This window comes from Harpia harpyja, chromosome 5 (genome assembly GCF_026419915.1).
Source record: "Harpia harpyja isolate bHarHar1 chromosome 5, bHarHar1 primary haplotype, whole genome shotgun sequence".
NCBI lineage: Eukaryota > Metazoa > Chordata > Aves > Accipitriformes > Accipitridae > Harpia > Harpia harpyja.
In genome coordinates this window covers 73,853,922-73,867,940 of record NC_068944.1, presented here as the reverse complement: position 1 = coordinate 73,867,940, position 14,019 = coordinate 73,853,922, and the positions used below count along the sequence as shown (strand labels likewise).

The following is a 14,019-nucleotide window of genomic DNA, read 5'->3' as shown; positions in this document are numbered from 1 at the left end:
GCTTCCCAGGGAAATGGTGGAGTCACCATCCCTGGAGGTATTTAAAAGACGTGTAGATGTGGTGCTTAGGGACATGGTTTAGTGGTGGACTTGGCAGTGTTAGGTTTATGGTTGGACTTGATCTTGAGGGTCTTTTCCAACCTAAATGATTCTATGATTCTAAATTATTCTATGATTCTATTCTAAGACGCATCTCTTCACCTCTGCACACTCTGTCAATAGGGGTAGGAGTGTAAGGCTATACAGGTACGTAAGCAAACCAAACAGCCAGAGCAGCAGTGTGAGCATGGGTTTGTTTAACACTGAGCATGTTCCCAGCACACCTTTGGGTCATGCCAAGTAGTTGTCTCCCACAAATGTCCCTCCATTGCAAGGTGACTGTATCTGGCATGCTGGATGACAAAGGCCATCCTCGTTTGTGACAAGGAGAGTTTAGCTGCATGAACACAAGCTCCTGTGGTCTTGCACATGGAGCCCTGGCCCATTGTATTTAGCATAGACATAGCCTTTTTCACTATGGTAAGGACAGAAAAATCAGAGCTAGAGGCAGATTTGGGACTCCTTTTTAGCAGACCTGTGTAGAACAGATGAAAATCACTAACCATCTGCTTGCCTGGTCCCTCTGCTGTTTTATACAGGTGGGGTTTCAAGATATGATGCTGTATCAATTTATATTTCCTGAAAATTTGGTTCCTGAGGTACTTAAAAATATTCTGCACTAATATGTTGTAATGTAAGGGACAGATTATAGTGCAAGACTGACTTCAGGACCTTTTCAAGTAGCATGCTGCAAAGGGGCTGATGTAAAACGGTTACTGTTTTGCAGTGCGATTCAACCTCAGTTTTGCATTGTGGTCCTCAACCAAGATGTAAGTGAAGTCGGCACATGCACAGAGTCCCTGTCCTGACACAGGGATGTGGATGTGACCGTTTGTTGGAGTTCTTAGAAGCCTGCAGTGCTTTAGTTAGCTGTAATGCAGCTGGCACAAACTACTAATGGACTGAAGATGTGTTTGGAACCATTTCATAGAGGAATTCATGTCTCATAACACAGTCCCCTGGAAACGAAGGATCTTGCCCTGTGCAAGGACAGAGGCAATGTTGGCCGGTGTTAGAAATATAATGCAGAAGCCACCTACACAGTGTATAGACTTCATAGAAGATGACATATTTTGCCAAGTACTCTAGTGACAGTTTGGCTGACAGGAATAGGGTCATACATCTTGGAAGGATTTCTAGGAAAAGAGGAAGTATGGTATTCTTTTGGCCTGAAGTTGCTGCTCCTGTTATTGCTGAAGAAATAAAAGAATACATGGGATAGTACAGTTGCCAATAAACAAGGCATAATCTTTAGAGAGTCACCATTTGTGTTAAAGAGTGTCAGTTTAATTTCTTAAGACAGCTACTTCAGGATTGATCTTTCAGTTAAATACATTCATTGTACTTGCTTAAACGTTTTTCCATCACCCCTTCTTAGACTGCACGTTTCTTGGAGCAGTTGCAGAATCTTCTGCTAATGTGTGGTACAAGTACGGCTGAATAACCAAGTGGGGTGAAGAAGCCCAGTCATCAGGACTTCACGTGGCCCAAGGCTTCTTCTGGCCTTGGTATTACAGATTGCTTAAGACCAAGAAGCACTGTTGGCTCAGTATTGGGCCAGTTCTGTTTAATATCTTTATCAGTGATCTGGATAAGGGCATCGAGTGCACCCTCAGTAAGTTTGCAGATGACACCAAGTTGGGCGGGAGTGTTGATCTGCTTGAGGGTAGGAAGGCTCTACAGAGGGATCTGGACAGGCTGGATCAATGGGTCAAGGCCAACTGTATGAGGCTCAACAAGGCCAAGTGCTGGGTCCTGCACTTTGGTCACAGCAACCCCATGCAGCGCTACAGGCTTGGGGAAGAGTGGCTGGAAAGCTGCCCGGCAGAAAAGGACCTGGGGGTGCTGGTCGACAGCCGGCTGAATATGAGCCAGCAGTGTGCCCAGGTGGCCAAGAAGGCCAACGGCATCCTGGCCTGTATCAGTGTGGCCAGCAGGAGCAGGGAAGTGATTGTCCCCCTGTACTGGGCACTGGTGAGGCCGCACCTCGAGTCCTGTGTTCAGTTTTGGGCCCCTCACTACAGGAAAGACATGGAGGTGCTGGAGCGTGTCCAAAGAAGGGCAACAAAGCTGGTGAACAGGCTTCCCAGGGAAGTGGTTGAGTGACCATCTCTGGAGGTATTTAAAAGATGTGTAGACATGGTGCTTAGGGCCATGGTTTAGTGATGGACTTCGCAGTGCTAGGTTAATGTTTGGACTCGATAATCTTAAGTGTCTTTTCCAACCAAAATAATTCTATGAATCTATTCTATGTCTCTGTTCCCTTTTGAGGGCTTGCTACTAAGCCAGCCTTGCCATCTGCAAGCATGGAGAACTTTAGATATAGCCCAACCATACCCAGCAGGTCATCTCCAAGTTGTTTAGAGCATCACCATGTTACTCTCAGACAAACTTTACAGAAGTTGTGGAGAAGAGAGCAGCATACAGCTGTTCTTGAAAGCATAAAGGTCGCTGGTGAGTCACAGAAATTGTGTCCAAAGGCTGGGATTTGCTGCTCTGCAGGAGGATGGGGTCTGAGTGACAGGGGACAGACTGAAGAAGACACTACAGGACCCTAGTTGGCATTAGAAAAAGAAATGCTCCTGAGCTGACTGAAGAAAGTGGTAAAGCATCTTCCTGATGTTTTATTTAGAAAAAAATGAAACCAGACATGTTTAGGGGCAGAGTGAAGCGAGTGTTGTGCTCTATAAAAAGCTGATGGTATTACAGAGATCTGATTGCCAAATTTATCATAAGCTAAGCTTGCTACATATGAACTCTCCTTCCTGCAACCCATTCCCAGGAGCTCCAATATGGAGCATGTGTTTTCAATGTAGTTATAATAATGCACACTCACAGACATAGTTCTTTAACATGGAAACCTAATCGGAGGGCTGCTTATATTTGGGGGAGTGGCCCAGTAGTGGAAACACACTGGGAGGAGCATAAGGTGGGAAGACAGATAATCTTCCAGGCATTTAAAAGCACTTCTCTGTTAGCCTGCTGTAGTTGCAGGTCTTGAAGTGTTTTATGGGCACAGAAAAAATTCACAGTCTCCTCAGTACATCTGCTGAACTGCTAATCTGACAATTCCTGTCCATCCTTTGATCCTGTCTGGGGGCAGGAGATAACAATTCCAACCTGAACCAAGCAACTGGGTTATGTTAATTTTATTAGCCAGCTGCTTCCAAGTGCCTGGCACCTGATGCCTATATTTTGACAAGGATACCCTCACATCAAGAACACACAGTAGGAAGAAAGCAGCTTTGCTGTTCTCATCTGTCCCATAAGATCTTTGAGTAATAGACAGTACTGTCTTTCTGATTTTACTAAAACTGCATGAAAAAGGGGTAGAACTCAGAAAGTCTGGTTTCATTTTAGGGTGGTTTTGTGTTTTTTTCCCCTCTTCCTGTTCTCTTCTGTGAAATTGAAGAGAATTGAAGTATTTTGATTCTGCTCTTAAGTTTTTTGACACCTGATCTACTGAAATATTTGTTGGAAATAAACCCAACTTTTTTTTTGCTTGACAGACACAAAACTTGCAGATGCATGACATGCTCCTGGAAAGCATGCAGATCTTTGGGTAATCCAGCCTAAACACAAGGTTCTTCTGAAGTATGCTCTATATAACTTGGATTTCAAGCATTTGCCTCTTCTTGAAATGACACAAGTTCATTCAAGTGATTGAAATTTCAGAAGGAAACTGAGAAAGCATTTATCCTGTTGCAGTACTTTCCACATAGGCATGGGATAGTAGCTAGCTAGACCCACTTTGAGTTTGATGTGCTGCACTGCAGCCTAGTTTTCCAAATTTGCATTCTCAAAATTTTCCCATGCTCAAAGAAAAATCAGTGCAAAACAAAAAAAAAAAATACAGGAGTCTCATAGGATAGTAAGTATGGGGAAAAAAAATTAATGGAAAATATATTCTTAACATAGTAACCCTTAATGAATGTCCTTCTCCGTATTTAAGACTCCAATGTACATGAGTCGGGCAGATAAGTAATAATAATTCCCCTTTTTTCAAGTCACTTTATGCACAAAATAATTTATGTGAAGCACAGAATGAGAGTGAGTTGGATGTAGAAACAGAGATAACTTAGAAAAATTTTACTGCAAGATCCTTTTTTTGTGAGCTAATTGCAAAGTTCAGTGTCACGGTCTGTCAGGTTGGAGGCAAGAGGAACGAGTGCAGCTCCAGGAGTGAGTTACAAAGGGGTGTCTTCCGCATCTTTAATACAGCTGTCATGTTTCAGCAGGTTTTCATGTTTATGTGTCCACATCCCCTGAATGTTTATTCTTGAAGTAAGAGCCACACAAAAAGCTTGAGACATTTCTTGACTCTTTACAACTAGAGTACAAGGCTATAAGTCTCAGTAAGTGCTACTATTTGTTTTACAATAAAGCCTAAAGGATCCTGTTAAAACTGGGGACTACTGGGTTCAGGGCACACCCTCCACCCAGAACAGATGGGTTAAGAGTACTTGCCAATACATGAAAGGTTTATCCATGTTAGTTGTCATGGGGGAGATAAATTGATCAGATCTCTGGAGGGCTGCTGAGCTCTTCTTTTTGCGTCTGATGGCAGGACAGAAATACATGTATTTGACTTTCCACTTCTTGACCCATCTCTCTCCTGTCTAAATGGGTTGTTGCATATGATGTTCCTGTTCTGGCCAGTTGCAACTTGAAATGGGCAGTCAACACTTTGAAATGGGCAGTCAACACTGTTTCAACTCTTACTTCTCTGTGTATAAACTCCCCTTGATTTGAACCACCTTAGACTCACAGGGTCCAAGGGAAGGAGATAGTTGATTGGTATCTGCAGGGGGAGATGTGTAAATAATGGAGGAGACAGAGGAGAATAAGTTTGCTCAGCAAATTAGGTAGACTTTTTGGAAGGAGCCAGTCCCAAGGTGCAATCTCTCTCAATGTCCAGAAGTACTTAGAGCCCTTTTTTTTCTTTGTCGCAACAGCCCCAATAATCACCCATAAGCTGGCCAACCCTGATGGTATTTGCATTCTCAAACTAGGGAGATGTTCTCACTTCATAATTTACTGTCATTATTTAATACATACACAGACTGTAGAAGGTTGGTGCCTTCAGGGGGCTCAAACTGATTAACACTGCTGGATTTCTTCTGGCTTCTCTAGTAATGTAGAGGTAAAAGGACAGGGCTGAAAAGGGTAATCCTAGCATCCCATCTAGGATACAGAGGAAACAGTTGACATTTATGCTAGCAGTCATATTCGTTCACAATTAAGGATGTTTCCTATGTACTTGGTACCAAATCCACCTCTGTTCCTGGGGCCAAACCTCAGAGAAAAACATGCTATGAAAATATATGGCCATTCTGGCTATTGGACAGCAAGGTGAGAAACAGTCTTGGGCTATGATACCCTTCAAAATTTCCCCTCTAGCAGAGTGGAGCCAACAATTTCCCTTGGTTTCCTGTCTTTTTTATGGTAGAGATCATTCTGATGGATGGTTGTGTTCATATATATTTGTGGGTGCTTGAAATGTTCAGATGACATTGCCTGCCCTGGCAAAGTTCTGTCTTGCAGAAATCGAAATGTAAGCAAATTAACAGAAAGAATGAAAAAGGTACTGATGGCATATATTAAATCCAGAGGGAAGCCATAATTATAAGTGAGGTAAATATATCCATTTCCAATAAAACACACCTTTTTAACTGTGCTATTGTTCAAATTGCTGATAAAGGCAAATAACATAAATTTCATATAGCTGAAGGATACACATTCTTACACACTTAGCTGATTCTTACTATAAGTAACAGAGCATAATTGCTGGCTTTCTGTCATATTATTAGTCGATGTGACATTTCGCTGAGCTTTGCTCTCATAGGTATAATTTCTCCCAGCAAGTATTTCTGTACTTTATAGACAGGCTGTAATGTTATGGAGCAAATCTGTTGTAGTTTGATTTTGGCTAACTTGTGAGTGGCCAAAATGTCCCCTTCACAATGGTAAATTACACTCTCAGGCTCTCCGTCAGAATAATTATATGTTGCTTTAAGGGATTTCTCAGTGTTTTGAAAAGCACCAAAGTTTCTCAGCATTACACCCAAGGAAAGGATAGGCTCCTCTCACATCTCTCATCGCTGCCACAGATTAGCGTGCCTGGCCATCAGCATGGAAACAGAACAATTGGTGTGTACTTGTCACAGGAGGCAAAATATGTCCTTCCTCTGCCTCTTGGCTTTTGAGATGGGTTTGGGGAGAAGGTGGTGCTGCTACAACCTTCCTAGGTTCCCCAAGTAATATTTTACAGGTGGGACCAAGTTTCCAAAAAGCAGTAGTTTGGCAGACCATAACCAGATAATGCCCTTAAACTGTAAAGCTGCTAAAGCCACACCCTTGTGGACCTCCAAAATAAGGTCCACATGTACTACTTGCATCTCTTCACTTGCAAGGTTACAAGGCTCATTGGGGATTTTGTTGGCCTGAACACTAATGTATCTATCACCCATTGTGGTTTTGTATAGAGTACTCAACAGCATATGTTCTTGCTCTCCAACTTGTGATACCTGATTTAGGGTTACTACTTAGGAAGCTAATTCCATTATGCTCCTTCAAAGGGTTATCAAAAGTGTTTATAGCAGGTTTCTGCCTCTAATGCAGTCTCTGAATTAGAGTCTAAGGAGGTGCATAAATATCGCCAGGGGAGGTGCAAGGTAGGTGCTAATTATGCCCAGTGACCAAGGAGGTTGGTGGGGCATGAAGGAATCAGTCACACTGTGTTGTATGCTGGCTTCAGTGTTCCAGCTGTGGAACCAGCCAACCTAAAGTGTAGCTCTCATGTTGATAGGAAGCTGGAGGCGACGTGCAGGCATATTCATCTCCTGTGTCTGGCCCCACACACCACATCCTGTATGCTCTATACATAAGCTTATTTATTTATTAAAATAAGGATCTTAACAGTGTCCTTTGCATGAGCACCTTGGCAGTTGGCAAAATGAGCATCTTTAACTAGAAAACTTATGTTGAATCATGTGGTAAGGTGAGTCCTTCAGGTTATAAATGGGCTTTTTTTGTTTGACAAGCAAAGAAGTGATGGATGTTGAAAAAGTAGGAGCACTCATGAATAGTGCATGTACTGAGTATATAATGCAGATTTTTATTGGTATTAGGGTCCTGGAAATGGCAACAAACTCCTTCTGATACCCAAGGGCCTCATAATCACTCCTTTAATTTTCTTCTTAAATTCTGTATATGACAGCTGCTTTTTTTGTTATGAGAAAAATAAGGAAAAGATCAGATTCTGACACACCAGCTAATGAATCTCAGTCAAAACTGGGGAAAATATGATGAAAACTTATTTTGCTTGTGATGTTTTAGATTTTTCATTCATTTAAGTCAGCAGGAAGGTGTCCTTTGTAGGTGTTGTTTCTGGACATATTTCAAGAAAGAAAAATAAAGGGAAAATTATATATATGACTTACACATCTGCATGACCAATCACATCATCAGTGACATGAAACTTGCTTAATTATAATATCCTTCTAAAAAGAAAATCAATTTGGATGAGAAGTAGAAATGAGGGAGAAAAAAGTCACTTCTCTGTCTCTCGGATGTTTACATGGCTCCTCTTGTACACTCCTAGTATATTACTAACAACCTCAGAAGTATTAATGATTCAGTGCCTATTACATATCAGGGAAGGATAGATTATTTTTACAAGAAAGCTGAGTCACAAAATATGTGACTTGCCCAAAGTAACACAAGTCAGCTGTTGAGTTGAGAAAAAAATTCAGTCTCTGCCTTAACTCCAGTGCTTCATGCATCCTTACTGCATCTTTTCTTCCTCTTTTTTCCTAGTGTAGGACTTTTCCCTGTGAACTCTTTGAGGTCAAACCCATGGGGAACATAGTTGCTGCAGCATTCGTATAGGTGAACTTGTCTCAAGGGTATACTCCAGGTCCTGGCTTATCCTTCCCTTGCACCAGCAGAGCTCTCTGGTTCCTCTGGAGGATTCTTTTTCTGGTTGCAGAGGAGACAGTGAGCTCTGTCCCTTGGTGGTAATGCCAGCCCTAGTTAGAAATGCCTCATGGATTCCTGTTTCCTGGCTTAGAGATTGTGAATCTTTTATATTCATCCATGCACCACAGTTCTTAATTATTTTCTTTCTTAATGTGTGAGACAGGGCAAGGAACATGAGGGACACTGCTTGGCTTTGTTGGGGAGGGTTGAAGGGCTAGACTTCAGGAAGGAAAGTGCCTCTCAGCATGTGTCTACACAGGGTAAGTCCCTTGGCTGCATCTCCGCACTGTGACTTCTCTGACCCCCTGGGGGCAGCACCCAGGTGGGACTGCAGAGTGTAGGAGATGCCAAAACGTGCATGAGATCAACCCTCATCTGTGGGGGCTGTTATCATAATATGGAGAGATACAGACCTGTCAAAGACAACTGGAGTTTCACATCCAAATGGTGTGTGCTGCCTTCGTTTCTAGCCTTTGTGTTTTGTGTACCCACATTACAGCAATTTACCAGTTTTGGGGTGAAAGGCTTTGGAAAGTCAGTAGCGGTCTTTGTCCTGGCGTCTAATATTTGCTCTTCTGTTGAACATGCAGGGTAAAAAGGGAGAACCAGGATTCCCAGGGATCAATGGTCTGATTGGCCCTCAGGTAAGTGATGATTTCTTCTTTTTCATATAATATGTGGAGAAACATATTTTGTGGCAACAGGTGACTTGGAACCACAATGCAGCATGCTGTGACATTGTTCTCTTCTCATCTGCAACACCTTTGAAGTTGGTATTTCTCCTTTAAGAGCGAGTCTAATTTATCCTGTTGTGATTGAGAGAAGTCTGCCTGTCTGGCAGCAATTACCTTTACCTTCCACAGTTTTTCAGCATCTTTGAACAGGGTCATAAGAAGGTGTTTTGTATGTGATTTCCCCATGGCTTGTGCATACAGCAGTATCATTCCAGAGGGAAAGCAATGATTTGTGTTTTGTAATATTTAGGATAGTGCCTCAGCTAATTGTTGGCTGTGTGAATTGGCAATTGCAGATATACCTCCTGTGCTGCAGTCTTGAGGGAAGAAGCAGTTTAAAAGGTATTTTCTGTTCAGAAAGCACACTTCTTTGAGCACAAGTCTGTTTTTGTGGCTTTGATACCCACATTTCTACTTGCTACAGAGGGATAGGAGTTGGCTTACTGAGGAAGGTAGAGACAGGGGTTTAAAACTAAATGTTTATCCTCCCTGTGAGGAAGGATGTCTTAAGTTAATGACCCCTTACCTCCTTTTTTTAAAGCTTTTAGCAAGATAGTGCTCCAAATTGCACCATCTGTAACACCATAAGGGCAAAATAGTGCTGTGTATGTTAAGCATCATCAGAGAGGATTTGGCTCCACCTTGGATCAACCCATTCTGTGCTGTATTATAATAACAGTGACACTTGTCTCTGGCTTGGTTTCTTGCTAACTTTGTAGCCAAACTCAGCTGACCTGAGTTGCTCTGTAGGGTCACCCCTGCAATAAGAAAAATATCTGCGGGAATGTCCTCAAGCAGGAGAGATTCAACCTCACTTTAAGATGACCACTCAGGATAAAACTGAGCATTTCATTCATTCCCTTTTCAGTAATAAATTAATGAACTGGGTCTTTGGCTTTGGTATTTGTTTCAATTATTGGCTAAGTTTGGGGCAGGAATGAAGAGCCTCCATTACTACAGCTGTTGGTGACCTATTGCAACAAACAGCACACTGCTAGACAGCAGATGCTGATTTTTCATTTATTTCCTCTGGCAAGCTATGCCCTTGTAACCAGGAAACATGATCTAGAAATGGTTTCTGTGGCAGACGTTTTGTAATGAGCTGTTCACATGTCTATGGCGGATGTCAAAGAGGCAATCCAAATACTTGTGACTCCGTGCAGGTGAGGGCCCCTGTGTCCTGCTGGGAACCTTGCGCTGCAAAACACCACTTGATACTGGTTCACATATTTTTAAGACTTTTTCCTTTGGTATGGTATCTGGTTTGCAACTGTTTCATCAGCAGCCTTTGAGAGGAATGAAGACAGTATTTCTAATGGATTTAAAAGATTTTGTCCCCCCAAGCCTTCTGAATCATTGGGAGAGGATTTTCCTTGCTTTTGGGGGAAGATTTTTCTCCGTGCATTATTTCTGAGATATCTGACACTATCCATCCAAACAATGTCACAGTTGCTCAGCTCAAGTTCCCCGCAACTTAAAAAAAAATATATATATGCATGTATTAGCGATTTTATTAATGTATCTGAGAAAATTGCTGACATAGAATTAAGTAATTTTCCTTTCCGCACAGGCTAAATAAAGTTAGCAAATTTTATGTTAATTAAAACTGCATATAATGCTAGCCCCATTGAGGGATACTTAATTTGAGGCTTCCTCCAAGCTAACTGTAAGAATGGAAAAATATTGTTCCTATTCTTGCAATGGCACTCTGTTCTGGACGTATTACTTCAGATTTCCATATTTCTGTTTGGAGAAAGTGCTTACATTCAGTTTGTGACAAAACTACTTTTCAGCTTAACAGCACTTTTTGTGACATTAGCTTTTTTAAGCACTTTATCAGCATTTTTTTTTTCTTAACCAGTGTATGCCCCAAAAATACCCAAGAAGAAAAGCGGTTTCCTTATGCTGTAGTTACATGGATGTTCTTTCCAGTTATGTGTGGAAGTCTATGTCACCTGTTCCTGTGCTATCTCCATGGCATTGAGGGCCAACTGATTTGAGTTGGCCATATATAAACTAGATTAGGACACTAAAATAACCTCCCTTTCCTCTGCTGTTTTAAATTCAAATATACTTTTGTTTTCTGACCTCATTCCCCCCATTGATAGCTGTATGGGCAAAAGGAAGGAGTGGATATAGGAGCTGTAGAAGGCACATTGTTGCTGAAAGACTTCAAAAAGACCATCTGAAGTTACTGTTGAGCTTTGTCAGGAAGAACAGTTGCTGTCATGCTCAGTCCGACTGAGAAGCCACAGAAGGATCAAGCAGCTGTGCAACGGAACTCAGGGCTACTCTGGAGCAGGATCAGCAGATCCAGTGATGAACTGCAGTTGAGATGATGTCAGTCCAACTCTCAAGGACCATTGACTTGGAGTGGTCACATTTGAGGGTTTACTGAAGTGTCAAATCCTGAAGCAGCAGCTAGGAGGCAACTTCTCAGTTAGCCTGGGGTTGTTTTGTGACAATAGCATAGCCTTAGTTTTGCCTCTCTCCTTGCACACACTAACTCAAACTATATTTTAATCCCAAAAGATTTTTAAATGTTTTTTTCCTTCTACGTCAGCTGTGGTGGTGAACCAGTCCTTGTGCTTATTTGCTCCACGTTGTCCAGTCAGCACCCCCAAAACCGAGCATTTATTTTCCAGTGACCTTTAGAAATGGTGCATCTTGCAACATCATTAAGCCATGGAGTAGACACTCTGGGTCTTATTTCCCCTCTGGATATGAATTATTTTCCTGCAGCAAGGACACAGACGTCTGAACTCATAATGTGTTTTTGTTGTTATTATTTATTTGTACTATTTTAGTTTCCAGGAACCTTAATCATGGACCAAACTTCTATTGCAGTAGGCTGTTCAAATGCAGACTGAAAAATGACCATTTCTGTAAAGCACTTTCCGTTGAAATAGATGAATGGGTGCCAAGCACGGGAAACAACGAGGCTGTGCATTTCTGCACGGTCGCCCGAGATCTCGGTATACCTTGTCTATCCCATCATCTGTTGATAGGAAATGTTCAGAGAAGGGGCTGAAGGCGGTTGATAAGGTACCTTTGCAAATGCTTTTCTAGGCATGAGGGGTGTCCTGAGAAGGAAGGAGATCTGCAGTTAGGCAGTGTACGCTAAGTGAGCCGTGAAGGCTGTGTTCGCAGGCTCAGCAGGGAGGGGAGCTGATGCCCCAGTGCTAACTGAAGGCTCAGACACTCTGACCTGTATCACTGAATTACCAGGGCTGGGATTCAGCTCTAAATGTGAGTACTTTTTGGGTTAAGGATGGGGATGCAGGTGTCTGAGCTACTGTTGATGAAGATCCAGTTAATATCATCAGTGGAGCCTGAAGCTCTCCTAAAGCAGGTACCTACAAATGGTCCAATGAGCCACTGTCTAGATTCCCTGGGCTAAGCAGGTACATACTGTTCACCTGTAAGACAGCAAAACAAGTCAAAACTCTTTGAGATTTAAACAAAAATGCCATACATCACACTTGCAATATCTCTGGGCTGTTACTGAGGCTTGCCTTATGCTAGATAACCTGGCGGTATAACTAAGACCTGTGAGGAAGACCAGTACAAGCTGTACCTTTTATGGTTATGACTGGCAGTGATTTAATTAGCATAGACTTGTCCGTAGGGTATAAGCTCAAGCCCAGCTTTTCTTAAGTAATTCAGGAAATAAATTATATCCTCTGAAATGCATGGTGTCCTTAACATCCTTTTTATAATGCAAGTTAATACTCCAAAATGTAAGAAAAGGATACAGGCCCCAGCTGCAAAGCTCAGATTGAATTCAAACTATGCTAGTGCTGCTTGAAATTGGAAGATATTGCTCAGAGCTATCTTTAATAAGATCTATACCTTTAACAAAAATAAAGGAAAAAAAGTCTTCACCTATGCAGATCACTAATAGTAATGAAACAAAAGACCATAAGGGAGGGTTTTTGTTGTTTTTCTCATTTGCTGCACTGACTCAGTAAACCAACTCAAAGCGAACACGTAGGGAAATAAATCTTCCCCTGTAGACAAAAGAGATCATGTCCATATCTTACACTAAGTGATGAAATTAAAAAAACCTGCCTTTCACTGGAAGCAAGAAAGTCTCCTGGAGAGACTTTATTCAGTACTTTTACAGAGCTGGAAAGACAGTTCAGAGAATTTTTGTTGAAAAACACTTTATTTTTAAAAATTATGTTGGTATTCCAATTGCAATGCCACCTGGTGAAATAACTGGAGACCTCATCCGCTTATGAATTATGGCACTATCACTGAAGCTAACTATAGAGCATGCATCATAGGTAAATGCTCAGATCTGTTGGCTCTTTAGGCTTTTGGTTTTCAGTGTCATCAGCAACAGCCTTTTTCTATATCCTCTTATCTTTGTCTTGGTTTGCAAGGCAGGATTTAAGCAAAGAGAGCAATATGGTGCTCTAATGCAGCATTACTGAAAATAATTCACAGTAATTGTGCTGATGGATACTGTAGTGCCTGGGGTGAGAAATGAAGAGCAGATTTGAGGAGCTGATCCCAGAACCCACTCAGATGCAGCAAGGGAGAAATGGAGAGTTGGAGTAGCAAGGATCATAGTAAGACACATGGACTGCTCCACAAAACTAGCTGCAACAGCCTCGTTTCTGATGGGAGAGAAGTAGAAATAAAGGGGAGACAGCGCAAAGCCAACAGGAAGGGTCTGTGGGGACTTTCTGAGGGGTGAAATTGCGAGGAGTAATTGGTGTTGAAGTGGAGACAAGCACAGACACTGGAGGAGAAAAGGCTGTCAGCACCGTAGTTAAGCATTTTGCTATCCTTGTGGCAGCAGACAGGATGCTCTTGCATGTCCCAAAGGTTCTTCTTGTTTGTAAAGCTGGCACACTGCCTAAAAAGTCCAGACCACAGTCTGTTTTGTCGAGTTAAGGGCTTATCTAAGCCTTTCTCATAGTGTAAGAGAATCCAGTCATCAGAATGGAATAATATACAGAAAATATGTCTGTGCAAGTTTTGCCTCCAGAGACCTGTATCTGGAAAAGCCATCAGACTTCAGTTTCCATCATGGAATGGCATTTGTTCACCTCCCTCTAAAACATAGCCATCCTTTCTTTCATGGAAAAGAGATTTAGGCCAAGCAGCCTACTGATGTAGTCACAGAGAAAGGGTTTTTTTTTCCTTTTTAGAGCTTCCTTAGGGAGTGCAGAACCTAAATCTTAATAGCTCTCCC

General features: G+C 42.0%; 1 protein-coding gene across 2 annotated transcripts in view; it reads left to right on the top strand.

Annotated features, from left to right (window-relative positions):
• The window catches only part of COL22A1 (collagen type XXII alpha 1 chain), a 235,023-nt gene that overhangs the window by 147,977 nt on the left and 73,027 nt on the right, over nt 1-14,019 (top strand). For both annotated transcript variants that reach the window (XR_008235346.1, XM_052788276.1), the window contains exon 24: nt 8,670-8,723. Coding sequence is in view for 1 of the 2 variants with exons in the window: in XM_052788276.1 (XP_052644236.1) it covers nt 8,670-8,723 (54 nt within the window). In the remaining variant the exon portion in view is untranslated. The remainder of the gene's footprint in view (nt 1-8,669; nt 8,724-14,019) is intronic.